This window comes from Copadichromis virginalis, linkage group LG22 (genome assembly GCF_057382275.1).
Source record: "Copadichromis virginalis isolate Kocher_CV1m ecotype Utaka linkage group LG22, C_Virginalis_male_GT1.1, whole genome shotgun sequence".
NCBI classification, from domain to species: Eukaryota; Metazoa; Chordata; class Actinopteri; order Cichliformes; family Cichlidae; genus Copadichromis; species Copadichromis virginalis.
This window is the reverse complement of record NC_140638.1, coordinates 13,300,272-13,327,040: the sequence shown is the minus strand read 5'-3', so window position 1 is coordinate 13,327,040 and position 26,769 is coordinate 13,300,272. Positions and strand designations below refer to the sequence as shown.

Sequence of the window (26,769 nt, the reverse complement as noted above, 5' to 3'; positions counted from 1 at the left end):
GAACCATCCAAGGCAACGGTTGTCAAACTGTGGGATGCAGACACCAGAAAAATGAAAGCAAACTAATATGACTATAAATTTAAGATGATGGGGAAAATAAAGAATATAGGAACACCTGGAGCAGATGTGGAAGGTAAAGTACAAAAAAGCATTAAGAGCTGTAACTCCAAAATTGGAACTTTTACATTTATTTATTTATTTATTTTTAGGGAAAATAATGAATAGTTTGATGATGGGACCGGAATGGAATATTAATTAAGTAAAAGCCCAGCACTACAGGATAGTGGATTACACAGTTTGATTCCAGGAGATACAAATCATATAAATCCCTCTAACCATATTCTGAAGCCATAATGGTTCAGATCCTGGAGAAAAAAACATCAAAATCCAGGAGACAAACAGTCTGTAGCAGAACATCTGTATTACTCAAAGACACTAGCATTTCCCAATGTCCATCTATCCATAACCAATTTAGAACCACCAATAAACCTAATGTGCATGTCACCTGAGTGATGGCTGGTAACTGTAAGGTGACTTAACTAAAACAATTAATCTACGCAGTTCTGATTGGCTGCCCTGTTCACTCATATTATTCTCTTTAATTAATTCTGACAAATAATTAAACAGCTGAAATTATTATTATACAATTATACACATATTTGTGTTGCTATAAGACAAAGTGAAGGCCCATTCTGTCAGCCTCTCTACTCTCCCAGTCCCTCCTCTTCAGAGTTATTTTTTTTCATTGGATCTGAGGCAGCCATCATTTCCTTTATCTTCACGTAAAGCTCATTTTCTGGTGGGAAAATGTTTCTCTGTGAGAGAGAGAGAGAGAGAGAGAGAGAGAGAGAGAGAGAGAGAGAGAGAGATATCAGAAATTATAGCAAATAATGTTCACATTAATCAGCACTTATATTTAGGTAAAATGGAATGAAATGGGAACAACTAATGAAAGACTCAGTCTTTCATTAGTTGATAAAAAAAATAATTAAAAGCTAGGATGCAATAAAGCAAAACAGACTTTAATAAATGCTGAAGCATAATATAATATAAATAATGTGATGACAGCGGCTGTGAACGATTTTAAAGTCATTTTTTTTGTCTAAATGCAGTTCAGGGGAATTGTGCACAGACGCCCACACACAGAGGCGGAGGATCTTGGAGCCATATCAATAAAATTGAAATGTGAAAGCCTTTTTGCTTTGCTTTGTTTTTTAGTTTAACATTTAGTAATAATGTCAAAAAATAAGTCCAATTTTTTGTGGCGATCAGAAAGGAGGTGCTATTTTTGGCATTCTGAGCATGAAGCGAGCGAGTCAGAGGTGACATTCACCTTCAAATGCCAACTTTATTCCTGACATTTAAAGTTTATTCACAAAACACAAAGAAAAACGTCATCTTCTGATTTATTTGCAAAATTCAACTTTTATGTTAAAATGTCACGTTTAGTCTCAAAAATTCCAAAAAGCAAAAGAAAAGAAAAAAAAAATTCTTTTTTTAAAACTTCATGTGGCTCTAATACGTTTCGTACAGTGTCAACTTGAGTGCCCTGTGAGTGCTACGTACCTGCAGACAGAGACGCAGCAGACCTCCACCCTTGCCCTGCGCTTGAAGTGACGCCAAAAAGTGAGGCAGCGACTTCTCTGTGATTCTGTTTCCTACACAAACACACACCAAAAGACTTTATTTCAGTCCTGATAATGCATGTCCACACTTGCAAGAAGTCAAAGACAAGTCCTGCCATCAAATCTAACAGTAGTTGTTTTTATCTCTTTTGATTATTTTAAATGTACAGCACTTTGGTCAACAGTTGTGGTTTTAAATGTGCTATATAAATAAATTTGACTTTGATTTTGTGCTTTGACTTTCCTGAGAAGCACAGATAAATGCACCACAGCTGCTGACCTGCCAGGTTGAGGGAAACAAGAGTCGTGTTTCCGGACATGAAGACCTGTCCGTCCCTGGGATCCACCGACGGGTGCAGCAGGGGATTTGCTGGATCCACCAACTCTGCCTGCTCACGGAGAACCGTCAGATCAGCGCCATCATTGAGAATTATATTTTTGCTTCACAAAATGTTGCATCAAACAAACCTTATTCAGGCAAGTATTTGATGTATCCTGCAGGGGGAAAAAAAACAAAAAAAACAAAGTGAAACCAGTGAAATTTTATACTGTGTTGTGCATCCACATGATGCTCAGCAAACAGAAAACGTTACCTCTTCTGCATGTTGCTTCTCTTTGCCCTCTGCCTTTCCACCTCTAGCCTGAGACGCTCTTGTATCAGTGGCTAGAAAAGATGTCAGGGATAAACGATAAACACAGCTGTCATCTCTCAGAGAACAGAACAAGTGTTTCAGGTGCGACAGGAGCGATTACTTTTCTTGTTTGGCTTTTGGTTGTCTTTGTTGGCGTCCGGTTTCTCGTCTTTTCTGGTTGCTTCCTGTAATAAGAATCAATAGCACAAGATTTGCAGCACACACTAGTTTAAGAATTTGCTAAAAGTCAGTTTTCACATGAAACCTTTTTTTTAGGAGTGCCTGTGGTCTCTCCTTTGTTGCCACCCAGTGAGGTGGTGCTGCCAGCTAATGTTTGGAGAGGCTCATCCTTCACTAAAGCCTGAAAAAAACAGATCAAAATTAAACCTGAAAGCGGTTTAACTACATGTGCTGTGAAAGCAGTGCTATTCAGAGCACTTAGTTATTAAAGTCAGTTCAGTGAATGACACTGCCACTCTTACAGCTTGCACTCTTTTCAGAAGCAGCTTCCTCCTCTCCACTATTTCATCATGAGTTAAGGCAAACTCACGAAGTACCTGAAAAGGGGAGTAGCAAGCACTGGAGGCTTATTAAATTACATTACATAATGCAATAAGATGAATATGATTTAAGACATTTTAACTGCTAATTTAAATGCATTATCTGTCAGTTAAACTCTGTGATGTAAATTGATACCGCAGCCAGCTGAGCAGCTCCTGCATCTCCAACCTGATTGTTGCACAGCGAGAGAAAGAGCAAAGTACGATTCAGCCGCAGGCCCTGAGGCAAAACAGGACGGCGACAGAGACATCAGCTCAGCGGTCACACAGGGGACATACACCAGGGAATATGCCATCAGTTCTGGGTTATACCTGAGCGATAAGTGCAGCACCTGCATCACATATACGGTTGAACGCCAGGTTGAGTGACAGGAGGTTTTTGTTGGCAGACCTGGCTGTCGAAAGCGCTGAACCAATCAGGCGAGCGCCTTCAACTCCTATCCGGTTATTTCTCAGAGACAAGTGAGTGAGGCTGGATCAAAGAAACGCATGACATTAACTGCTCTTGTGTGCAGAATGGTGTGTAAATACAGGAAGAGGGTTTTCCAACATTGCGGTCGCTATTTATTAATTTGTTGTTTAAGAATTATAATATGTTGAAAGTTTCATTTTTGCAGATGTTTTTTGTTAGCTACTTTGCTTTATTTTGGCTTATTTTCTTACTCACTTGTCAAAATTGCTTTAAAAAGATTTTTCTTTATTTTATTTTTTGGGGGGGACTTTGTTGTCAGGTACAGTGAAAAAATGAGGACTCTATGCAGTTCTGTGAAAAAATAACGACACGCCACAATTCACTAGCTTATAGAAACACCATAAACGGCAACTCCAGAATATTTTGGTACACAGAGGACTTCATGGTCTACTCAATGACTGCAAGATGCCCATGTCCTGTGGCTGCAAAATAAGCCCAAATCATCACCTCTCCACCACCATGCCTGGTTTCTGCCGAAACCGCTGTGCATTACGCTCATGACTTTAAACTAGAGAGTGACACCAGTGCTTATGGTGCAGGTACAGTAAATTAGAGTGAGGTTGACAGAAGTGTTCATCATCCAGTATGCTGTTTTTCAAAGAAATTCAAGAAACCCCAAATGATTTAGAGCACAACTGAGAAAGAAACCTTAGCGTTACTTTTGGGTATGCAACATTCTGAGGTGTACTTTGGTTCCAGCACCACCTCCGCTGATGATCACAATGACCACAATCCCCTGCTTATATCTCAAATGCTCAGTAACAATGATGCAGGTCCTTATTGCTGCAAGATTTCAACACTGAGTACACCATCTGAAGGAGACTGATAACACTATGGCAGATGTCTTATCTCATATAAATCAGGCATTTCTTGTGGAGGAGAGTGATATAAGGTGGAGTCAATATGACCCAGCTCATAATTTTATATGACTTGTATTGTTTTCTCTCCTCTCTGCTGTTCAGTTTTTTTCTCTCTGTGTTTTCAATTATTGGAAGGTTAGAAGCGCCGACTTTAAATTATGACCTGACAAAGGGATTTCTAATTCTCGTGATGGATAAAGCGAGGTTTTGTGAAACATTTGAAGCAGTTTTTGTCAGAACTGTCAAAAACAATGTGACACCCATCTCCACAGTGACACCTACTGGCGGCTTTTGCTATTGTCACATCTTAATGCTATTCTGTTGCACTATTGTAAACAAAGCTCTATACTTTGGGTCAGTGTTTCAAAACATTTCCACTTCATAAGCTTGAAACAATCTCAAAACTTTTGTATTGAGCATCCCAACCATTCTAAGCTGTGTGATTTTGTGGAGAGTAGTGCTGTATGAACAAGTGTTTTCCACTCTGTAATAGATAAATCTGTTTGGACTGTGGTAATGTGGCTAGGATTGTTGCATAGCAAGAAAGTCCTGGGTTAGAATCCACCATCTGGCCAGGCCTTTCTGTGTGGATTTTGCATGTTCTCCCTATGAGTAGGTTCTCTCTGGGTACTCCAACTTCGTCCCAGGGTTAGGTTAGCAGTGTGAATGTTTGTCTGTCTCTCTGTGTTACCCTGCGACAGACTACCCTTATTTGGGAGCAGGGGAGTCACATTTGTGTTTCACACTTTGGTGTTCTGTCCAAAAGACTTTGTTCCAGAAGTCTCATGGCTTGTTCAGACATAACTTTGCAAACCTAAGCTGTGCTGCCATGTTGTTGCTGTCATGAACATTAACATTTAACATGCTAACTGAGGCCTGTAGAGGTTGAGATGTAGCTTTTGCGCTTCTGCATTTTCTCCATGCACTGCACGACCTGAACTTGGGATGAATCACGGTGCATCAGTGGCATTTTGATTATGAACCTGATTTTTAACAAATGGCTACTACAAACATGTTTACATGTGTGACTGTTACGCTACTTACACACTGTCCTCAGAAAGAAGAAGGTGGTAGCCCTGCTGTGGAAGAACATTGCCTTCCAGTGCCACAACCCTAAGTGAACACAAATCAGAGGGGCTGTTTCAGTAACTCTCAGTGCTAAAGCGAAATTTGTCTGCTATTCTACATAATTTCCTGGCATGAAGTCAAAACACATTTGGACCTGTTGTGATGTGGTGCAAAATGCTTGGGGGACAGTGTGTATCTGCTCACCTGAGGCTGGAGCACAGCGGTATTGTGTTCATGAGGGCGACTACCATGCGATCTGTCAGTCCCGCCTGCCAAAACCTGCACAACCGTGGACAAGATTACACCAACAAACAAGAACAAAACAGTGACAGCTGTAACCTCGTTCGCTGTAACAGGAGTGTGCTTCCCTGCAGCACCTCATTACTCACCCAAGGCTCTGTAGCTGGTTCATGGAGGGGAGCATCTTTTCTAGCACTCGGAAAATCTGCTCATTCACCCTCCATCCTGTTCATTCATGACATATCCAGTCATTTTCTCACCACATGCTTCAAACAATAATATGAGCTCACTTCTCAATTAACAAGATCCAATGATGTCTTTCAAACTCTGACATTACACACAACATAGAATGATATGACTGCAGGTAACCAGTGATAACTACAGACTCAGAAACTCAAATTCTTTAAATGTTGAATTAATGCCAAGTACAGTTATAAACCCTCGCCTTCTTTTCCTCTCACCAGAAACCTTCATGCTCCTGGCTCTGTCTTTACTCTCCAGCTCCAGTGTTAGGCAGGGCTTTGAGCAGAAAAAAGCATCACTCGTCTGTAACTGGTAATCTTTAGGAGGAAAATTATTATTAGTAAGAGAGTCTGAGATCATATAAATTATATTTACTGTTTATACTGTAGGAATGAGCATCAAGGAGTAATTCGAAATAATGCTGACCACAATAATACTGCAACGGTTGGTAAAATAATTTACAATATCTGTGTGACTGAAATCTAAGAAATACAGACGACCTGGTGACTCTGTAACAACAAATTCCAGTGAAGCATTCATGGTCATGCTTACTTCCATGTCTCTTTGTGTTTGTAGATGTGTAATGTTTAACCTCCTGAGACCCTACACCTTTTGTCCTGCTCAACCTGCTCCATCTCATGCATGCCAAACAAGATCTTGGGTCTCAAGAGGTTTTATTATTTTGTGCAGAAACATTCCAAATGTTTAGATTACTGATGCCAATACATTCTCATTAATTGACACATTTTTATCATCAATATGGGCTTTAAGTCTCTGCCTCTCCAGTAGTATATTTTTCTACGCTAGGTCTGTTAGCCATAATTCACCTGAAAACGCTAAATGTTGGTAATGTGTGGAAAACACATTCAAATCAAAGCATATAGTATTCAAAAACATGAACACATTCCCATGATCCTTCTTGCTCTAATGTCACAATTATCACAGATTTTTTTTGTTGTTGTTTTATTTTCTGTTTCTCTGTCAGTGTGATACTACTCAAAGCAGAACCATCTCTTGTTTACTGGTGACACCTTCAGTTTGACTGGCGGAGGAGGCTGGGAACTTGGCAATAACAGCTGGGATATCCTTCACGTTCAGTAGAGCACACAGCGCAGGGAAGTCAGTCTCTGCATTTCCTGTGCACTGATATTCATCTGTAGGGCAATGGGGATAAGTGCAAATCTCAGCTATCACCACAACCACACTAAGTAGAAGAGCTTCATATTTATGCTTACCGAAGGTCTGAACAGGAAGAGTTTCATTTGGAGTCGGTCCTGTAAACAGAAAGGCCTAGAGTCTTGACATAGCAACTCACAAAGCAAACATCAAAAACTTTCACTTTGATTGCATGAAAAGTTTTCACTGTCAATCATATCTCTATATAATGTGTGGTGTTAGATTACCACAAACAGCTATACTGCAATCAGTGCTACTTGAGAGACTGCAGACAGGAAAACTTATTTTACTAAAACCTCATGATGAACAAACATGTTATTGTGTACTTGTTATGATTGCTTTGATTATGTGCTGCAGCTGTTTCAAAATAAACCTAAAATGAGATCACATAACTTGAAGTCTTACTTTATTTATTTTAAGAACTTTTATTTAATCATGTGCTCCATTTTTCAGGGGAAAAAATAATCCTGTATTTACTAATTTGCTTTTTTCAAAAAAGGTTTGCCATAATGAAAATAAGCTGACATGAGAAAGTAGTATATAAAGTACAGTTTTGGTCAGACGTTCACATACGCTAATCATGGGCATGAATGTCATGTTAACTTTGGACCTTTTAATAATTTCTTTGAACTTTTCTTTTTCCAGGGTGAAATCATTGTACACCACACATCTTTAATAGCTTTTCAAAAACAAGCACCGGCTCCACAAGTTTGAATTCATTTTGGATTTTCTCTAATCAACACAGGGTCAAAATATATACATACACTCCCTTAAATCTTTTCATAAGTGGTGCTGAAGGGTCTACAATGTCTTTTAAATTTGAATACAACCAAGGCGTATTAACTTCTCATTAGTGATCATGAATAATTACAACTGATCGTTTCTCTTTGCCAGCATAAAAAGGACTCGTTTGACAGCACTCATTAGATTGACTAATGCTCAGAACAATGCGAATAGGTCTATGGAACTCAGTGAAGATCTAAGAAAGAGAACTGATGATTTTCACAAGGTGGGAAGATCTCTTGGGGCCATTTCTATACAGCTGCAGATTCCAACACAGTTTTATTTAAGTAAAAATGTGATGTGTCACCACTTTGCCAAGAATGTTCAGGAATAACCCACAAACCACCTAGGTTCAAGTCTGCCGTGAACTGGAAAATGCTGGAACACCAGTGTCACTGTACACATGGAAGCCAGTTTCACATTGCAATCCATTGAGAGGATGCCAACGAAGAAACAAGCCCCTACTCTAAAAGCTGGGTCTGTGGCAGTAAATCAACCAAATTAAATGAACTGTACCACATATCCCAAGAAAAGTGGTTAAATATCCAGCCAGAATTATTCCAGAAGCTTGTAGATGGCTTAAAAAACAGTATCTGGAGTATAAACTTGCTAAGAGACATTTAACCACATATTAGGTGGAGGTGCATTTTAGTGAACCGGTTCACTAAAATGCACCTACAAGAATTTACCTACTCTATGTGGACAAGAGAAAATCCTAAATAAGTTCTATCTTGTGCAACTTGTTTTGTTAAAGTCATTAAAGATGTATGTTGTACAATCATTCCACCCTGGAAAAATAATAGTTCAAATAAATAATTATTCGAAGCCCTAACTTGCCATGAGATTCAAGCGCATGATATACAAACCTCTGACCCCAACCGTAATTTGAATGAGTATATAAAACAGGTATTTTCAAATAACGTTACATTCGAAATAAAAGTTAAATTTTAAGTTGTACAAATGCTTAAAGTAACAACATATTTTTTCAGATAATGTGGCAAAAAATTAAATTACAGCTACGGTTAAGTAGCAGTCCAAGTAAAAAGGCGCTGCCATTCTTCGATTAAAAAAAAAAAAAAACAGGCTAACCTGCGCTTTTCCAGGCCTCGTCTTCAGCGCTGGTTTTATCTTTCGGGTCTTTCTTTCTAGACATGGTTGCGCCTGAAACCACAATTACAGTCACACAGCTAAAAGCGTTAAAGACGATATCGTTTCAGAGAGTTTAATAACGCCGTTGTGAACCAGTTAGGGCGTTTTGGGCGTTACTATGGATACTCAAGTTGTATCGCGAGATTTAAGTTCTTGGTTCTTCAACCTTTAGCTCTCAGTGTACTGGAAAAGTATAATTCATAAATATTTGAGTGAAAATATTATAGTATGTATGGCCCTAAAGTCGATAAGAGCGATAACGAAAACGTTGTTTAACTCGCCTATTGTCAACTACTGTACTATCGCGAGAGCTGAGAGAAGGACTCGTTTACTTCTTGACAAGTCTGTCGTACTTGATATATGAATTTGTGAGTTTTTGAGGTCCAGAAAACATACTTAAATTACATAAATAACCTCTCTCACATCTGTAATTTTTTTCTCTTTAAAGTGGATCAGGAGTGCTGAGAGAGCCTTATATTAACCCACCACAAGGAATACTTTTTCTTAAATACCGGTATATAGGTAAATCTTCACCATGTCCTAGCACTATAGTTTTACATATTTGGTTAAATTTCCATAAATTTTCAAGCGCCTTACAGGATTATATCTACATTTTTACTCACTGACCTCACCGTATTCACTATTTTCTATTTAATTTAGCTACTTTTGGATAATTTCGAGCTTATTAGGCCTTTTGGTTTTATTCAAGCCATTTTGGTAGGGTTTGTATTTAATGTTTTGGCTGAACAATAGTATCTATATTGGGTATTTATAATTCTTTTTGTAAACGTGTGTTTGTGAAGTATATGAGGGGTTTTCAAAGGAGACCACCATGAAGTATATTCACAATAATGTAGTGCTTTTATTAAAAAAACAAACAAAAAAAACAAAAACAAATATAAAACAAAAAGTAAAAACCAACAGCATTTTTCATGACTTAAGAATCATAATTACAAACTTTAAACGAGTGGAAGAAGTTTTTTTTCTTTTTTTTTTGACAAACTGTACACATCACAAAATGTCCGCCAGTCTGCCATTTACAATGCTTGCATCTTATTTTGTGATTGTCTAAAAATAACTAAACAAATCGCACAAAAAACACACAAATACAAGTACAAGCATCATACAATGACTGCTATCACAAAACGGAACCATTTTCCTATTTGAAAGAAAAAAACAAAGCAAAAAAACCCAAAATAACATAATATTGGGCCGACAGCTTTTTTTAAATTTATTTTTTAAAACTTTTTCTTTCTGTCACCGTTTAAAAATATCTTAACATTTTTATGTTGGTTTGTTTTTTTAGTGTTCAACACTTTGCAGCAAAAAACAAGGAGCGCAGTTCTCCTTCAAAAGTAATATTAACAATGTTCAGCGGCAAAGAGGTCGCTGGCAAGTCACTGTCATGTCCCAATGCCTTCTGTGTCCGTTTGACATTCTTCTCGCTCATGCAGTACATAGGTGAATTTCATTTATAGGCAACGAAACTTCAGCTTACTTTTTTTAATGTCGTCAGGACAGTTGGTGGTGAGATTTCTTGGACATTAAAAAGAAAAAACAATACAAAAACAAAAATCTTTTTCCTCCGAGCTTAAGTGTCTTCAGTATAGTCATACAAACGGAAGAAATTATAATATTATTATTATAATAATCATAATACATTTAGGGCTGAGTCCTGTACAGTACAATAATAAACAAAATCCATTTTCAAGATATTGCTTTTGGAGACACTCCTCAATGTAAAGTGTGTATATTTACATAACTTGGCACTGTACAACTTCCTGATCCCTCTCCTCTCTCTGTCAGTGTCTCATTCTCGTCACATCTCTGTCAGTTTAACGCACCGGGACATTGCAGACTGTCCCTTTTAAACAGAGGCATTTGGGGGAAGAAAACAAAAAAGGAATCTCATCAAATATCACAATTTCTTTCGAAAACATTCTCCATGGCAACCAGGAAACATAGTTTAAAGACAAAAAAAAAAAAACCCTCCCCAGTTCCCAATATACAGTATACACCTCCCCCCAGTCTCACAGAATATAAGAAAATATGACCATCACGATACATTTCATGTTAAGTATTGTTTTTTCCATAGTTTTCTTAAAACTGTTAATTGCCATCGAGCCCTTGATTTTTTTTTTGATTTTTTTTAAAAAGGTATATTTTCATGAAATTCTGGCAGAGTGCACACACAAAATAAAACGTGTATCCACGCGCACACACTCGCACACGCAAGGCAGTCGGAGAGCACGGCTGTGTAAGGCGTTACAGTTGGAGCCAGTGTTCCCCCCTCTTCCCACCCCACCCCTGACCCACCCTCCCCGCCTGATTTAGTTAAGCTGGTGAATTATGTTTTACTTCACAAAAAAAAAAAAAAAAAAAAAGAGGGGCAAAGCGGACTGCCTAACGAGACGATTAAAAAAAAAAGAAAAAAAAAAAAAAAAGAACAAGACACTTTTACTGACAAAGGCGCGCACGCTCCATCTTCCCAAACCCCCTCCCTTTACTCTAATAAAACAAACACGCCACAGGCCTCTTCTGTTCCTAAATGAGTTACTACAGTATAACAGGAAAAAGATAATAGACTTGCTTCTTTTTTTTTCTTCCAGACTGCATCATCCAATACTGTGAGAGTGTTAGTGTGTTTTCATTATAGATACATTACAGAGAGCTTCACAATATCCATGGTACCAAAAGTGCAGTTCACCACCCTTGTTCTCTCTTTCTCATGAGCAGCATCTGAGCACACCGCTCAACTTTACATTTCTCCTATGCCATTCCTACCCCACCCCACAGCCCCTGGGCAGTTCTTCTCTCATCCCTTACATTTGTTTCATTGCAGCTAGGTTCCACTAGGGGGAACAATTCTCCAGCACTCATATCCCCCCCACAGACTGAATCATTAATCCATCCCTCCCCCTCTATCCATCCTTATTCAGTACCACTTATTTCATTACAGATGCTAGCTAGTGGAATTCATCTACCCATGTTTTCAATGTTCAATGCATTTAAATGCATGGGTTACAACTCCTATGTTCGTTTTCTTTTTCTTTTCTTTTTCTTTTTTTAAAAAGAAAGTTTTTGCATCATACTACTTAAATAAGCAAGAAGCCTGGGTCAGCTCTCTCTTTGTGCTCCTTGAGAGCTCCTGAAGTCAGTGCTTCCAAACACCCTCCACCCCTCTCAGAGCTGAGACGACAGTCTTGGAAGAGGTAAACTGGAAGAGGCCCCCAGGGATGCATTGTGGTCCTTAATGGCTGGAAAACCAACAATGCTCATTTCCCTTCTTGCTGTCTCTCCATTTTCTGCCCCTTGCTCATGACAGTGAAAGGCAGTGTGCTTGACAGGCACGTAGAAACATTATTTTCTGCCTACAAAATCGCTGAATCCGAGCGCCCGCCGCCGCAGGCGCCGCCCTGCGCCTTCCTCAAGGAGATAAGTGACATCAATGGCTGGAGAAAGTTGGAATGAGAGAGAAAATTAGCAGCTTGGACACAAATAGATGACACAGGGCGATCACATTAAAGATAAAAAAATAATTTAAAAAAATCAGCCGCATGGAGGCAAGTTACTTTAAAGCAAAAATGCTTCAAGTATAATCTGTTAAACAGTTAATAAGCAATAAAAATTAAGTCTGATGTTGTTGTACACATAAAATAATAATTCCCAGGGTCGCTTAAGGCAGCTCATTCATTTAACACTGGTAATGGATTACTAGTCTGTATCCACCAAATATGGCTTTGGTACCTTGGCTTAGACATCGATGGGATAGATACTGGCTTTAACATGTTAATCATTTGTTTGTAGTAAGGTAATGTTCTTAACTCAGGTAAGACCTCATACCACAGTATCAGTATTTATTGTATTTAGAGTTCTATTTATTGTGGTGCTTAGTTAATCTGTTTCTATTTCAGCTCCTTCTTTTGTGGAGTTTTTAAACATACTGAGGTTTTTCTTTGGTCATATTTCATTTATTCCCATTGAGCTTTTCTTACATTTCTTTTTTGGGGGGGGGGGCAGTAAAAAATGGCCTTGGGGTGGATCAAACGCTGGCCTCTGCATTAGCCTTGCAGCATATGGATCACTTGCTAAAACCCAGTAGGCTAAACTAGCAACCACTACAGGGTGTGTTTAATGTTTTGGCTGGAATTTCCCTTTTTTTTGGATAAATAATGTTTGTCTTATCTTATCGGAAACAAATTGCATCTACAAGCCAAATAGTTGGGTTTCACAAGCAATACATAAATTCTTGAGAAAAACTAAAAAAATGTGCCTTTTCATAGTTCATGTACAGCCCACCTGCCTGAGCTTAGTCCAAGTGGGAGAGAGGACAAACACGGCAGAGCAGAATGTACATTACTTCAAATTTACTGTAAAACAACAAGAAACTGCGAGAGCACAGACATTTGTGCTGATATGGCGGCATATCATTATATTGTTAACTGCAATTAGATTACAATGTTTCTTTGGTAATGATACAAAGTATCAAGTAGCGTAATTAGTGACTTTATAAAAGATGGACGTAGTCACTGTGACGTCATCAATCAGTTTGTTAAGTGATGTTATGAGGCCTCAAGCTGACTATTTTCACCATATATCCATGTTGGTGTTTTAAAGTATGATGTAACGAGCCTGGGGTGGATCTGAATGTAAAACTGGATGCTCACTGGCTAACAACTTGTGACTGACAAATCATTAGGAAATGAGCATATCCTGGGCAATTCCCCATTGTGACTTAAATAAAAGCTTCTTTCAGCTTCTACTTTATTTGCAAGAGGTTGTCATAGCAGACAGATCTGATATATGATGTGTAAGGTTTTTTACGCCGCAACAACCCTCTGATGGTCTTTAAGTGGGGATCTTTCACGTTAGGCTAAGATTAGTAAGTGAGATGAAGTGTTAAAAGGGAACTCCGGTATATTGTAACTTATTTTAACCCATTAATGTGGCCTCAAGTGTCGTGCCAACTTTGCAACTTGTCCTCTCTTGTAAAGACTGGAGGAAATGTGAACAGCATTTATCTGGGCAACTAGAATCACTAGTTTTGTCTTTGAGTCCGACCAACAGTAAACACAAAACTTGGCTGTATTTCTATATCACGGGTTATCAAATGTATTGTAGTGGGTAACGTGTAATAATCCAGCGCATGAAATGACGTTTTACTTACTTGCCAAATGGGAAGCTGAGAGTTCAGTCCGGCCAGTCTTGGTCTTTTGTTGATGAAACACCATCTCGGGGATGGCAATGTTTTCAAAGCTTTCAATTCATGAATTGTAATTCCACACATTGAGACATTCAAAGGTCCCCTTCTTTGCAGCAGTCGGCATTAGCAGAGCAGTGAGGACAGGAACACCACCGGTTTCCCGAGGTAGGTTGCCTCTGCCACCATCTTCAGAGTACTGTCTTTCCTTCTTTATGTTTAAGCTCCTCATCCATCTGCTTACTCTGGGTAAAATCAATACTGACAAGCGAGCTGATACAGCCTCTCGCCCTCAAAATGGTCCATGGGGTAAATCCGCCATTGCATTTAACTGCCAACTCTCCTCAGAAGACAGTATAAACACAGTGTAAGTCAGCTACACACGTGTGATGATGAGTATGCCAGTGATTTGGTCAGTTGGCAAGTATCCCAGAATGAAGATTCCTAATGCGGTTAGTACAATGCCCGTTCCAGGCAACATTCGGTCAGACTGAAAAATGATTAAAATTAATTGATGTAAAAAAAAAAAAAAATTATCTTTTGTGGTAAACTGTAGGCAGTTCATGCTTGTCGCACAAATAAATGCTGTTCAGATTAAAAACTTTAAAAAAAAAGGTGATGATCGCAAAGTGAGCATGACCCTTCAAGCCACTACAGCCATATTAATGGTAAATTTGCCAGGTTGAGGTAAATGGGAATTTTCCTTGAAGCGTTGGTCTAAATTTTGATATTTTTAGGTGACATAAAATAGAACATAAATATGATCTCCTCTTCATCCTATGCTTCTTATGGACAGATTCTTGCCCCAACTTCAAGCTTATTCTTTCAGAAATAGTAGTAGTTTTAAAAAAAATGATCCAACACGTTCAAATGACGTGTCACAGCAAAGTGACCTTAAACTTTAACCCTCATTTATCTGTTGACCTACCCCCCTCCTTTGTTCCCAGTCCCTCACCGTTCTTGCTGGGTGTTCTGTGCAGCAGATCCAGCAGGATCTTGTTCAGTCGTTCCCGCTGGGCCTCCCTCCTGCCCAGAGCCGGGTGGTGTAGTGGCGATGAAGTCGAGGATGATGGAACTTCAAGCAACTCTCCAATCCTCTCGGCTGAACGTTCCTCCAGCCCCTTGCGCTCATCGGCTTCCTGTCCATCCTCCTCGTCCTCCTCTTCTCCTGTCTCCCTTTCCCGTTCTGGTCTTCTGGGCTTGGCTGAAAGAAGTGCGGAATCTTCTGAAGCCATGTCCATGTCGTCTTCCACTCCTCTTCCATCTTCTCCCTCAGGTGGGAAATCTTCACCCCGGTCGCAGGAAGAGGCATCGTCCTCACAGCCTCCAGCTTCTTTGGGTCGTTCGCTTTTCCAGGCTGATCGGCCGCCGTTCCTCTTATAGTTGTCAGGAACATAATGAGGCTGCAAGAAAGCCAAAAATGAAATTTAACATAAAGCACGTACGTTTCAAGTAGATAGGGTTTTAAAATGTAGAGATAAAAAAAAAAAAATACAAAAAAAAAAAAAAAAAAAAACACTCAGGGAAAGTCCACCCTGACTAACATCCAAGTTACCCTCCACGAGTACAAAATAAGAAGTAATTAAAACCTTGAGGCCAAAAGGTAAGTGCTGACAAGGATATCCCTTTTTGTATTGTTTTTTTTTTTAAAGAAAGAAAAAAAAAAGAAAAGAAAAGTTCTGGATTCTGTTAACTTGGTCTCATTTTTCAACACAAGCAGACTTGGCTGGATGAGGCTTTCGGTGCATCTGTTTCATGAGACTGTACTGTATCAAGTTCTAAAATCATACAAATCTGACAGCTGTCATCATAACAAAAGCTAACACTACAACAAATATAAACTATTAGTCTGGTGCATACAACACTACATTAACTCTGTGTGAATGTGTTTTTTTTTTAATAATTTCTTGTGTGACCCAATTTTATAAGCTTTGGTTGCTAAAACACAGAGAAAGAAAAAAAAAAGACCCCAGCTAAAACATGACTTCCATTCTCAACACATTTTCTAGTGTTTGTAATTCAGTAACAGATCCCGGCTCAACAGTCCTGTCGCTCTCACCGAGAAGTCTCTTTTGGGCGTGAGCCGCTTGGGGAAGTGATTGAAGGCATATGGCTTGGTGCAGACCGGAAAACGGTTGCGATGGATCTTGTAGAACAGATGGGCCGACTTGTCCAAGCGGTAATCACAGATGTACACATCCTGCTCTTTCACACCCTTTGGCCGTCCTTTAAGAAGAATGCACACTGAATTAGCAGGGACGTGATGTATTTGAGCAGGAAAAAAAACATTCAAGTGAGCACATGCCTATGCATTTTCCTGTAGCGTATGTTTATCAAAACTTAATGGGAATATTAACCAAATTCCAACATGGTTCTAGCAGTTCAGCTAACATATTTGGGTTCATTTGTGCATTTTTACCTTTGCAGTAAGTATAAAGGTCGAGAACACAGCAGGTTCCCACCACTGCCTCCAGGGGGATGATCTCATAGAGCGGCATGCGGAATAACTCGTTCTGGTAGAATCGCCGCGATGGAGAATGGTGTGTCTCGTGAGGACGGAAGTAGTGGTGGCCAAAGGCAAATCGCTCACCCCTTTAGAGTGTGAGTGGACAGTTTCATTAGAACAATAATGAAACACACACACACAGTTATTCTCCCTGCCTGTTTAGGTAATAAACTTACTTTTCGTTCTTCCACAGCTTCTCAATTCGGAAGATGTCGAGTTTGTCTCGGTTGATGTGAGACAAGAGACGGTAAGACTGTCTGACAGGCTGACCCTCAGGTGAGCGTCTGCTGTCTCTCATCAGATACACACAGTCACCTGCACACAAACAAACACAGAGATCAGTTACTTATCTACAATAATATGTCTCACAAGAATCTGACCACTTAAGTCACCTAGAATATCAGACTCTCTCCGCTGCAGATCTCTTGTATGTCTAAAGTTTGCAGAGAAGTTAGAGAAACTTTTTTAAGCAATCGTCTATTGATAAGTTGCAATAATACATTATGGCATTTGCAATAAAATAATCGACAAAAACAAACCTTAAAGAACAACTCAGCCTTAAGCTGAAATGAATGTTTCTGATTCAAAGTTTCAAGCTGTTTCACTTCTGACCACTCCTAACCGTTGAGGCAGATGTGGTTGGGTGTGGTCAAAAGTGCACACTTTTGCATGTATAACCACATCAATCACGTCAGGTTGCCCTCGAGTAACACAGCATGCAAATCATTGCATCAAAATGATACATTTCTCTGTGAGTACAGGGAGTTTTCCAGGCATGCGTGAGCTTACGATTGCTTTATGATTTAGATACCTTGGTGTAGCAGCAGGTCATCTCTAAGGAGACAGATGTAGTAGACAGAGCCAGCCTGGGCGTAGCTGGGCTGGGGTATCATGGGGACTTCCTGTAGTGAGGATAAGACACATCTGAGACACTTCTAGCCAAAAAACAACAACACCAACAAACAAACAAAAAACAGACTTTAAGGAGTTCATCATCCACTGTGATTTCGAAACAACAGACGCACCCTATCTACAGGCCGGGGATCGCACTGTTCACACAGATAGTGCTCCACCTCAGTCTCCAGTCGCATACAGTCAAAGTGCTGCCACACCTATGATGGGAAAAAATTATTAAATCACATAAATGCATAAGACAAAAAAGAAAAAAGAAGACTTTTCAAACCATTTACTGTAAGTAACATTGAGTTACAGCTCGAATGAAATGCTCAAAAAAAAACCAAAAAAAAAAAACCTCTGCGTTAGTGATTCACCACCTTGACTGTTTCTGAACCTCTGAACTTAAGCTCCTTCAGTATTTGTTATCCTCCTCATTTTCTGTATCTAAAAATAACAGACAACACACACAAAAGACTGCCTGCATCCTCTGCATGGAAAATCTCCTTGACAAAGTACTTCTCAGATAGGTGAAGTCTTTAGAGAGACGCTAAAATAGTTCTACACCATCAGCAAGTGAGATAAAAGAAGAGAGGTCGAAGTAAAGACTGTTTCTGATATTTTTTTACTTACCATACACTTTTCACATTGAATCATCAGACCTTCATCCTTGTACATTCCACAGATGCAACGGATGACATCGTCATCCTTGTCGTGAGACCCGGGCCCTCCTGTGTGGTGGTGATGACCGTGGTCACGGTCCAGCGAGTCTGAGCTGTCTGCCTCGCTGGCGGTCTCGCCCACTATCTCATCAATCTGGACTGCAGCTTCATTACGAGCACTGTAGTAGGCTTTCCGCAGCCGACAGACATCTCTGCCTATTGATGACTTCTTCCCATAATATTTCTGGTGGGAAAACGAGACAGTTGCTGAAAATCTTTTAAATCAATCCGTTACTGGCAGAGCAAAAGGACAACAGGACCTCACAGACACCATAAAGTGATCGATATTTAAAGCTGAGGAATGCTCATTTGACCCCAGAATTACACGCTCATCATTCACTCGCACGGTTAAGGCTTTGAGTTGTTCATCCTTGAAAGTCTACGGGCAATTTCCTGCAGGACAAAGGTCACCGACACAGAAAGATTCATTCAAAACTGTCTTTGCAGCTGCCAAAATTTCACCGGCAAGGCTACACCCACATCCAACAGTAATTCACATTCCTCTCACACTTTTTCAGTCCGCCAGAAAGGGCCTTGGGGCGAGAGGGTGATTCTAATTTATACGTCCACTTCAAACTTCTCTGACTGGAAGAGTAAGCTGCCCTGAGAGCTTTTCAAGTGGCACTTGTTTAAACTGCTTAGCTATACAGATGTAAATCAAACAGCCTTGCAACATGTGCACACAGGATCAGCAGTCGCGAAGTTATGTTCCATTTGGGAGGTTTTTGTGTGCGAGACAGGAGAAAGAAAAGCAATGACTGAGTGGGAGGAAGAAAGTGTTGAAGCTGCACAATAACAGCGTTAAGTATCAATTTGACGAGGCCCTTTGATAATTGAGCTCTAAGAGTCTGAGATTACACACAAGAGTCCACGGCATGGCCGCGTCACTCAAAGATTAAGACTGGATGCTCCAACAGCTGAATGCCTTCGTGCCACCAGCATGTTTGAGTTTCTAATGACTGCTAACAAACGGTCTAACAGATCTATGACACTGATTAAGCAAGTAGTTTGTCACCAAACCAAAAATTTCAGAAAACTATCATTTTCATGGATGAGTGTATCCCTCAGGACATGTTATTAGACTACTAGCAGCATAAACTTGTGAATTTTCACCAGTTGAAATAGGAACACAATTTATTTCCAGCTGCTTCATAGACTCTTACTCTCTACATCTTCAGTGATTTTCAAGCTGATGTGCAGCTGTTCCATTCACACAATGAAGTATATATATCAATAATATTAATAATGGATGAATCAGGAATCTTATTATCTAGCAATATAAAAATTAAAGTTAAAAGATCAACAAAGGAAGTACTCATTGAGAGAGCTAGCAAGTAATTAAGAGAGAGCAGAGATGATAGAACAAACTAATATGCTGGTATTTACATTTCACTGAGTTTCTAAATAAAAATATTCAGGTCATCTAGGCATGGTTACATTGAGTGGCTAGTGAGTGCACCTCAATTTCTACCCGCATTTTTTAAAATTCTCATTGGATTAATCTACCTCTTTTTTTATGGCTCTAAAAATGCAAACTAAGGAATGTATCACAGAGATCTGAGTTCCTCAGTTTAGCTGCTTTACTTGAACAGCTTCTGACCATTACTAATAAATAAAATCCTAATTTCTTCTACTACAAACATGTGAACTGGTCCTTTGCCTACCTCAGCATTGCGAAATACTTTGAGCATGTCTGTGTCAAATGCTTCAACCGTCTTATAATGGCCCGTGAGGATTTGCTTCTCAATGGTGCTCAGGTCCAGCGGGTCAGACACCTTCTCATAGTACTGGCTGTTCCTGATGGTGCACAAAGATAAAAGAATTAGGCTCCAAATTTGGTTTGTCAGTAGCAGAGGTGGGTGGGAGGACAAAAAAAGGAAGGAGAACATTCAGTTCAAAACTTATTAAATCAGATTCAACCAAAACTCAAATTTCTATGAGCATACAGGGCAACAAATCCCAGATTATAACAGCTTTTTTTTTACCATGTAGCTGAAGAAAAATAATAAGCTGCTATTGTTTTGACACCAGCTGATTACTATCAATACTGGACAAGCATCAACACACAGGCTGTCACGATTGTGTGTGGCGAGAGATAAAACTGTTACACTACGTGGGTGCTGTACACAGATAGACCAGATAACATAAGTAGGCGCTGTTTGGTAAACATGAAACAGCTTGTCGATATGCAGGTTTACACTCTTACCTCTTTCGAGATGGGAGGTTCACCAGCGGGGCAGCAAGTGTCTGACCAGCGGAGTCTGAGATTAAAAGAAAATAATAACATTCCTGTCATCATTTTTCAATCACAGATTCTTATCATTCAGTAAACAGTGGACAGCTACACCGAGGCACTGAAAGATTCCTTCAAGAAGCCTGATCAGACCCCAGATCAGGCTAGAGGTCATACTAATGAGAATATCAGCGTGACCGGGGTCACTTACCCTTGTAGCTGGTTATCATGTCACAAATCTCCTTGAAGATGTGAGCAAGGCGAGCGGTGCGTGTTACTTCTGTGTTTTCCTCGGCTGCAGCTAGCCTTCGTGTGCGTACCGACCGTGACGTCTGCAGGGCTGAGAACTGCGTCAGGAACACGTCTGGACACAAGATATGACCATTCAGCATTAACGTCTAAAACATCTGCATATTTACAGTCTCTGAATTTTGTCTACATTTCAAAAATAAATGTCTGTGTCCCCTTTATCGTACACTATTCTTTACATAGCTTAAATTACTTGCAACTGAATTTCTTAAGCTTGTACCTGACTTGATGTTGCCATCATCACGGATGACTCCTCCCCAGCGCGTATACATGGACAGGCTGCTGGCATCCCTCTCTCTCTCGCCCTCTCTTTTCAGCAGCTCCTGTTTCTCCCTCATCTTCTCCCAGTTCCTCAAGAGAAAAACTCTATGCTTCAACACAAAGTTTCTGGAAATCAAAGGAGACCGTTTAAATGTGTTACCATCAACTCACACCTCATGAGTTGAGAAGTTTTTACTTTTAAATGACATATATATGTCTTGTGTATTAATAAACCACTCTATTAGAATGGAGAAGCAAGCATTATGTGCAATGGAAAAAGAAATTTAATAAAAATGTGTCACTGGCTTCCCAGGTGCATATGAATGAGGGGTTCAAGCAGATTCCTGTGTACAAGTCTTAAAGGAATTGTGATTATGTCTATCACTGGTGATGGCTTTTACAAAAAAAAAAAAGTTTCTGCTATTTTATCCCTGCTTGATTCATGTGACTGAAACAGGAAATCACTTTGGAAACTGTGTGGGTGGTTGACTTGACGCATGCTCAATTATCAGGTAAGGAAATCCCAGAAAGTTAATTCTGCTCATCTGGATGTTGCATTTTCAGTGGGAGAAACATTTTGTCTCCTGACTGATCATCAACAAGCAGTGGAAAAAGTGGGCTCAACTGCTTAAATTCTCATTGTTACCATTTTTTTCAGCAAAAATGCAGAAATTTAAAAGGTCATTGCACTCACAGATAAAGAAACATATTTCATTGATACTAGTATTACCACCTTAAAATATAAAACCTCTCACAAGCCTACAGGTCAGATTTATACTTTTAAGGATGCGTGGGAACCCAAACACAATTTATCAGTTGGCCCACTAGAGTTATGCTTCCTCTTCTTATCTTGTGTGTCTGTTTATGTTTTTACCTCTCTCTGTTGGACATGGGCTTCATCAGATGAGGGTAAAACTTGCTGCTGTCACTTGACTCTTCCTCCTGAAGATAACAAAAGTCCCATTAAACAATCCCTGTCTTCTCATCTTAAACAGTTTCTCATTCACACACATCGGTGACAACACCATTCAAGGTGCTCTTCAGTCTTTAGGAGCCACAGAGGGATTAAATGAGGGTTGGGGATTGAACTGCCATTATGATTAATGAGGAACCCACTATAACTTGCAGGTTACTCCTGATTTCATGCAAGTTCAGAAAACATTTTAGGTCACTAATGCAAAACTATACCCTTTAAGGTACTCCGAGTTACTTTTTTTAGAAATCCCGTGGCCCACTAAGAGCACCTCTGAGACAAAGAAAGATTTGTGCCCTACATAGATACTGCACCTGAAATCTACCAGGATAGTTAGATTTCTATTCAATTAAAATGTTAGTTTTCCCTCATTAAAATTTTTTAACACAAGATATTAAGCTGCAAGGGAATCCATTTCTGTGTAATAGGAGAAAAAAAAAGCCATTATCCAGTCTTAATTACAAGTGACCTGATCCCACCGCAAACTCTCACCACTTCCATCTATATGCATCACTCACTCGTTTCTTGAGCTGGTGTTTGGACTTCCTCTTCTCCTTGAGTCGACCGAGCCGCCGAGTCCCTCCTGATTTCCCAGGCAACCCATTAATACGCTGGCTCTTCCCTCCGATGATGCCCCTGCAGCCCTCTGAGCCACATTTGCAAACTTGCTGCAGAGAAAAGTGCAGTACAGTATGTGAGAAATATGCACAGGTGCAACAGAACGTCTGAAAATAAGCGTTCTTCCAAAACTGTTCCTAGTGCTTCACCTGCTCTTCTGTATTGAAGGAACGGAAGTTGTAGTCGTAGGTGAGCTCAGTCCCGCTGCTGATGTCTCTGAGAGCAAAGAGACCTATTCTGTACACCCCGTTCACTGACCTGCAAGAAATGAGAATATTACAATGAGTGAAGCTTTTATGAGATTTTTAATACTTAAGGAGATATTCTAAGGAGATGAAAGGAAGCAAGAAGCATGGTAAGTTTTAACCTGCCCACAGGCTCTGGAACAGCTTTTATAAAATAGCAGTTCGGTGATTCCATTTCAAAATCTGAGCTTACTGTAGTAACAACTGTCCCAAAAGGGCCTGTACAACAACTAGAAGGATACTACATGAACTTCTATTTGCAGTGTTTTTGTGGTTTCACTGACCAGCAGCCTGCAGCCTCAGGACAGTTCCTCTCGTGGACTCTTGAGGCTGAATCCAAAAGCAAACCAATCTTCATAGACTCCCATGCTATATTGCTAAATTTACAGCATGGTGCAGTTTTTGCTGCTGGCACTTTATTGCAATGTATTCACACTTCAAATTAAGAAATGTCATCAGGGACAGTAGCTCTTTGGCTAAAATCATTTTACAATTTTACAAATCTCATGAGTCAAGCTTGCTAGTTTCAGCTTAAGGTTTAGCACGCCACCATCACCAGTTCTAGTCTGCTCTGGCTCAAAAGAAACAGAATGGAGGTATTCAAAACAGTCCACCTTTTATATACAGTTAATGATATTCATAGGTCACTCCATTCTTTGCAACATAAGTGCTTTAACACATACAACTGAGGGAAAATCACAAAGTCCAAGTGCAAACCACACTTAGATGCTTCCATCAACCAAGAGATCCAAATCCAGAACATTTGTTGCTGTGAGGAAACGGTACTAAGTACTGAATCACACTTTCCAAAAGGTTAGGTAACAGGTATATGATTTCAGTTCATTATATAATTATACCCAAATGTCTATTTTTCAGGTTAATAGTGAACATTTTGACTTGATCACATGAAAAGATTCACTTTTTCAAGGGGTATAGTTCTAGGCTAGGGATAAAAAAAATAATCACTAACTACATCCAAAACATATTACGGTATATCCCTTTTACACAAGGATGTACAAACACAAATTTCTCCCTGAAGCAAAGCTTTCATTTTAAAGTTAAAATGTAAAATTAGTCAATTACATCAAACCCAGTTTTAAAATTGGGACAAAAAGGGAATAGTCAGTGTGACAAATGTTCAACAAGTAATGCCTTTCTTCCTCTCTCCAAATGAAGCAGCGCTCCAGCTTTTCACTATTCTTGTAAGAATAAAACACACCATTCTGCTTGCCAGCCGCTTGATAATTTATTCCTTATATAGGGGTAAAAAGCTGATTCAGCGCATTGTCTTCAGCCACTACAGCTGTATCTAAGGCCCGGCTGCATGTAATCTCTCTTCTGTGACAAGACGGATGACTCGTCAGGCTTTGTGCTGAAAATCCTCCATCCTTGTAGAGTCTTTTATTTCAGGAGTGCACGCAGGCACCTGCAGACCTGTGTCCTAGATTGTGAACTGGTCTACGTTGGAGGGCAGAGGGTACAACGTGATAGTAAACTCTATGTCGTCATTAGCTTTCAACAATCAAATCCTCTAACGGAGTTGGCACATTCACTAAAAGAACTAAAGATAAACTAAGCAGGTTTCACTTAGAAAAGCGAGGCAAAGGGAGGCCTGCTCAGCCAGGTCTCCATGAGCTGTGGATTTAAACATGCTGTGAGAACAAGCCCTCAGGAAAAAAAGAGAATTGTTTTGGCAGGTGTAAGGGCTTTAAGCCATTAAGGTCTCTGAACACTGGAAGAAAAGGAGTGAGGTGATCTCATCAGATTACCACAACCACATTAATAAGGTTGGGGTTTCAAGGTAGAGCCTTCTCATTTACAGAGCGGTGCACCTGCAACACGTGTGTCTTTTAGAGCTATTATGTACGATACCAAAAGAGAGGCAACAAATACTGCCTAGCATTCACAGTGACTACTTATCAAGGTCTGTTCAACTGGTTTAACTGTACAGCTGCATGAATATAATAGGCTTTTCCCCAATTTCTGCGTTATTTATTACATACTGTTACTATGGTGCCTGCACATATTCCACATGGCACATTTTCAAATAATCAGTTCTGTGTTTGCGGAGGTAATAACAGGCTTCAGACAGCATTAAATGCTTAGTTACTGGTATTTTTGTGAGGATGGATGTCCTGTTCTCCAAACCTGCTGCTCCAACCTTTTTTGTTTTCCAGTAGCAGCAATCAAATGGTCTTAAAGGTAGAGTGGCTTTAATGAGAAAAGAGTTAAATAGCTCATTTCAGACAGAGGGGCTGCACCAAGCAAGGCACACAATAAATAAACATTATTTTGAGCTGCAACATCATTATACTGCACTGTTACCTACTATAACCCCTGGTCGTGGCTGGACTTTATGTAGCTGGCCTTGTCTCCAGTTGTCTAAATTCCACGGTACCATCTTTTGGGCCATTCCTAGTGTGTTATAGCTATAGTCGGTTGCAGAGAAGACCATTTTAATAACACACAGACAGCCTATTTAGGTAATAGGCTGGTCTATTTTAACATGCCCCGACTTTCAAGAAAGCCACCGAAATACTGAAGTATCAAGCTAGAAGACTTTGCAATGAGCTCCTGTGACACTGCTGTCACATCGAACAGCATCACTTGTTTAACACTGTGCCCTAATATCCCCTGTGACTAAATCGACCTGACAATATCTGCCTCACATGGTAACCTATACCGATTTGGACTATTATAGACACATAGTGAGTATAAAAGCAGTACCCTATATCTGTAAACCAAATGTGGTTCACACCAGGCCTCTATCCCATCCCTAACAACTTGTGGCAACTGCTCGTGCTCAGAGCCAAAAAGGCTTAGCCAAATCTGTTCTTTGGTAAGCACCTAAAAGCACCACAAGGGCATTAGCAGGGAAACAGTTCAAGGCTGCTGTGACACTCACCACTTCTGCATCTGACAGTTGGGTTCACAGCTGTGGTTTATGAAACGCGCTTCATTGCCCATTCTGTAGCTATCAATCACCATGCCACTATCCAGGTTCAGGCAGTAGTGGCCACTGTGGGAGAAGTACTGTTCCATCATGCGACTCCTAAAACATGGAAGGTAGGAATGTGTTGAAGATAAGAGAAAGAAATATACATCATCTAACACTAGTTTCATTGTATAGCAATGAAGATGTCCATCTCACCTGAACTCCTGTTCGCTAACAACTTCACCCAAATACTCAATGATGAACTGTCCTGAGCGGAGAGACTCCTTGGTGCGGATGCCCCACCCTTTGCCCTCAGTGCGGAAACGCTCCAGACACTGGACCCACTCGTGTCTCTGGATATGCTGGTTGTCACAATGATCTCCACATGGACACGTGCTGGGAGAACACTCAGCAAAGCTCATCCTGTGAAAAATAATTTTTTAAAAAAATTATAAAATAAGGCTGCCATTATTGGAGCTTGGAAAGAAAAGCAACTGGACTTATGTAAGTTTCTTGAAGATGTTATTACCTGTCATCCGAGAAGCTTCTTGATTACCATGACAACCCCCCCATCCCCAAAACTCCAGACCTCTGAATCAGTCCACTCATTCTCAACTGTAAAATGCCCTATCCAATCAGAACCATGGAAGAAACTAACACCTTTGCCAAGCTGTTACAAAACGCTGTCAACTGCTGCAGTGCCACAGGGATATTTTCAACAGCCAGTGCTTGCTTGTTTTCAGCACCCCTGAGGCATGGTTTCTGTACAACATCTGAAGCACATTACTGTTTTTACTTTGCTCTGCTGCATGCTAAAAACTCAATAGGTTTGCAACACTTAAGATGTCAGATTGAAGAGGATATACTGGTTACAAACAATAAAAAAAAAAAAAAATCCCCTTCCTATGGAGATAAGTTTGACTGGAGAGAAAGACAGCCTGAAGATGGAGATGGAGTGCAATGGCTGGCATTCCTGTCTTGACACCATGTTTTGCCCTCTATTCAAAATCACTTAATTCCTAAAACAAAGCGATGTAAAATAACATTTCTAAACAAGCACATGGC

At 39.9% G+C, this 26,769-nt stretch overlaps 2 protein-coding genes across 2 annotated transcripts in view; both read right to left on the bottom strand.

The window, feature by feature from the left end:
- Positions 1-574: 574 nt before the first annotated feature.
- Positions 575-9,067, bottom strand: lrrc71 (leucine rich repeat containing 71). Its single transcript, XM_085446482.1, has 17 exons — positions 8,749-9,067; positions 6,936-6,974; positions 6,732-6,854; positions 5,919-6,017; positions 5,607-5,682; positions 5,422-5,496; positions 5,194-5,262; positions 3,130-3,289; positions 2,954-3,037; positions 2,740-2,814; positions 2,523-2,618; positions 2,379-2,442; positions 2,219-2,289; positions 2,094-2,120; positions 1,906-2,014; positions 1,567-1,658; positions 575-815 (listed from the first exon to the last, which is right to left on the bottom strand). Exons 1-17 carry the CDS (start codon positions 8,810-8,812, stop codon positions 705-707), a joined length of 1,434 nt encoding a protein of 477 aa, XP_085302608.1. The 5' UTR covers positions 8,813-9,067; the 3' UTR covers positions 575-704.
- Positions 9,068-11,200: 2,133 nt separating this feature from the next.
- The window catches only part of ash1l (ash1 (absent, small, or homeotic)-like (Drosophila)), a 31,632-nt gene continuing 16,063 nt past the window's right edge, over positions 11,201-26,769 (bottom strand). The window contains exons 11-27 of the mRNA XM_085446481.1: positions 25,921-26,127; positions 25,675-25,821; positions 22,674-22,782; positions 22,425-22,574; positions 21,808-21,875; positions 20,893-21,059; positions 20,575-20,727; positions 20,337-20,391; positions 19,795-19,927; positions 18,042-18,314; positions 17,540-17,626; positions 17,326-17,416; positions 16,691-16,829; positions 16,428-16,600; positions 16,068-16,234; positions 14,964-15,411; positions 11,201-12,260 (exon numbers count right to left, since the gene is read on the bottom strand). Of these exons, the coding sequence (XP_085302607.1) occupies positions 12,169-12,260; positions 14,964-15,411; positions 16,068-16,234; positions 16,428-16,600; positions 16,691-16,829; positions 17,326-17,416; positions 17,540-17,626; positions 18,042-18,314; positions 19,795-19,927; positions 20,337-20,391; positions 20,575-20,727; positions 20,893-21,059; positions 21,808-21,875; positions 22,425-22,574; positions 22,674-22,782; positions 25,675-25,821; positions 25,921-26,127 (2,659 nt within the window). The 3' untranslated portion in view covers positions 11,201-12,168. The remainder of the gene's footprint in view (positions 12,261-14,963; positions 15,412-16,067; positions 16,235-16,427; positions 16,601-16,690; positions 16,830-17,325; positions 17,417-17,539; positions 17,627-18,041; positions 18,315-19,794; positions 19,928-20,336; positions 20,392-20,574; positions 20,728-20,892; positions 21,060-21,807; positions 21,876-22,424; positions 22,575-22,673; positions 22,783-25,674; positions 25,822-25,920; positions 26,128-26,769) is intronic.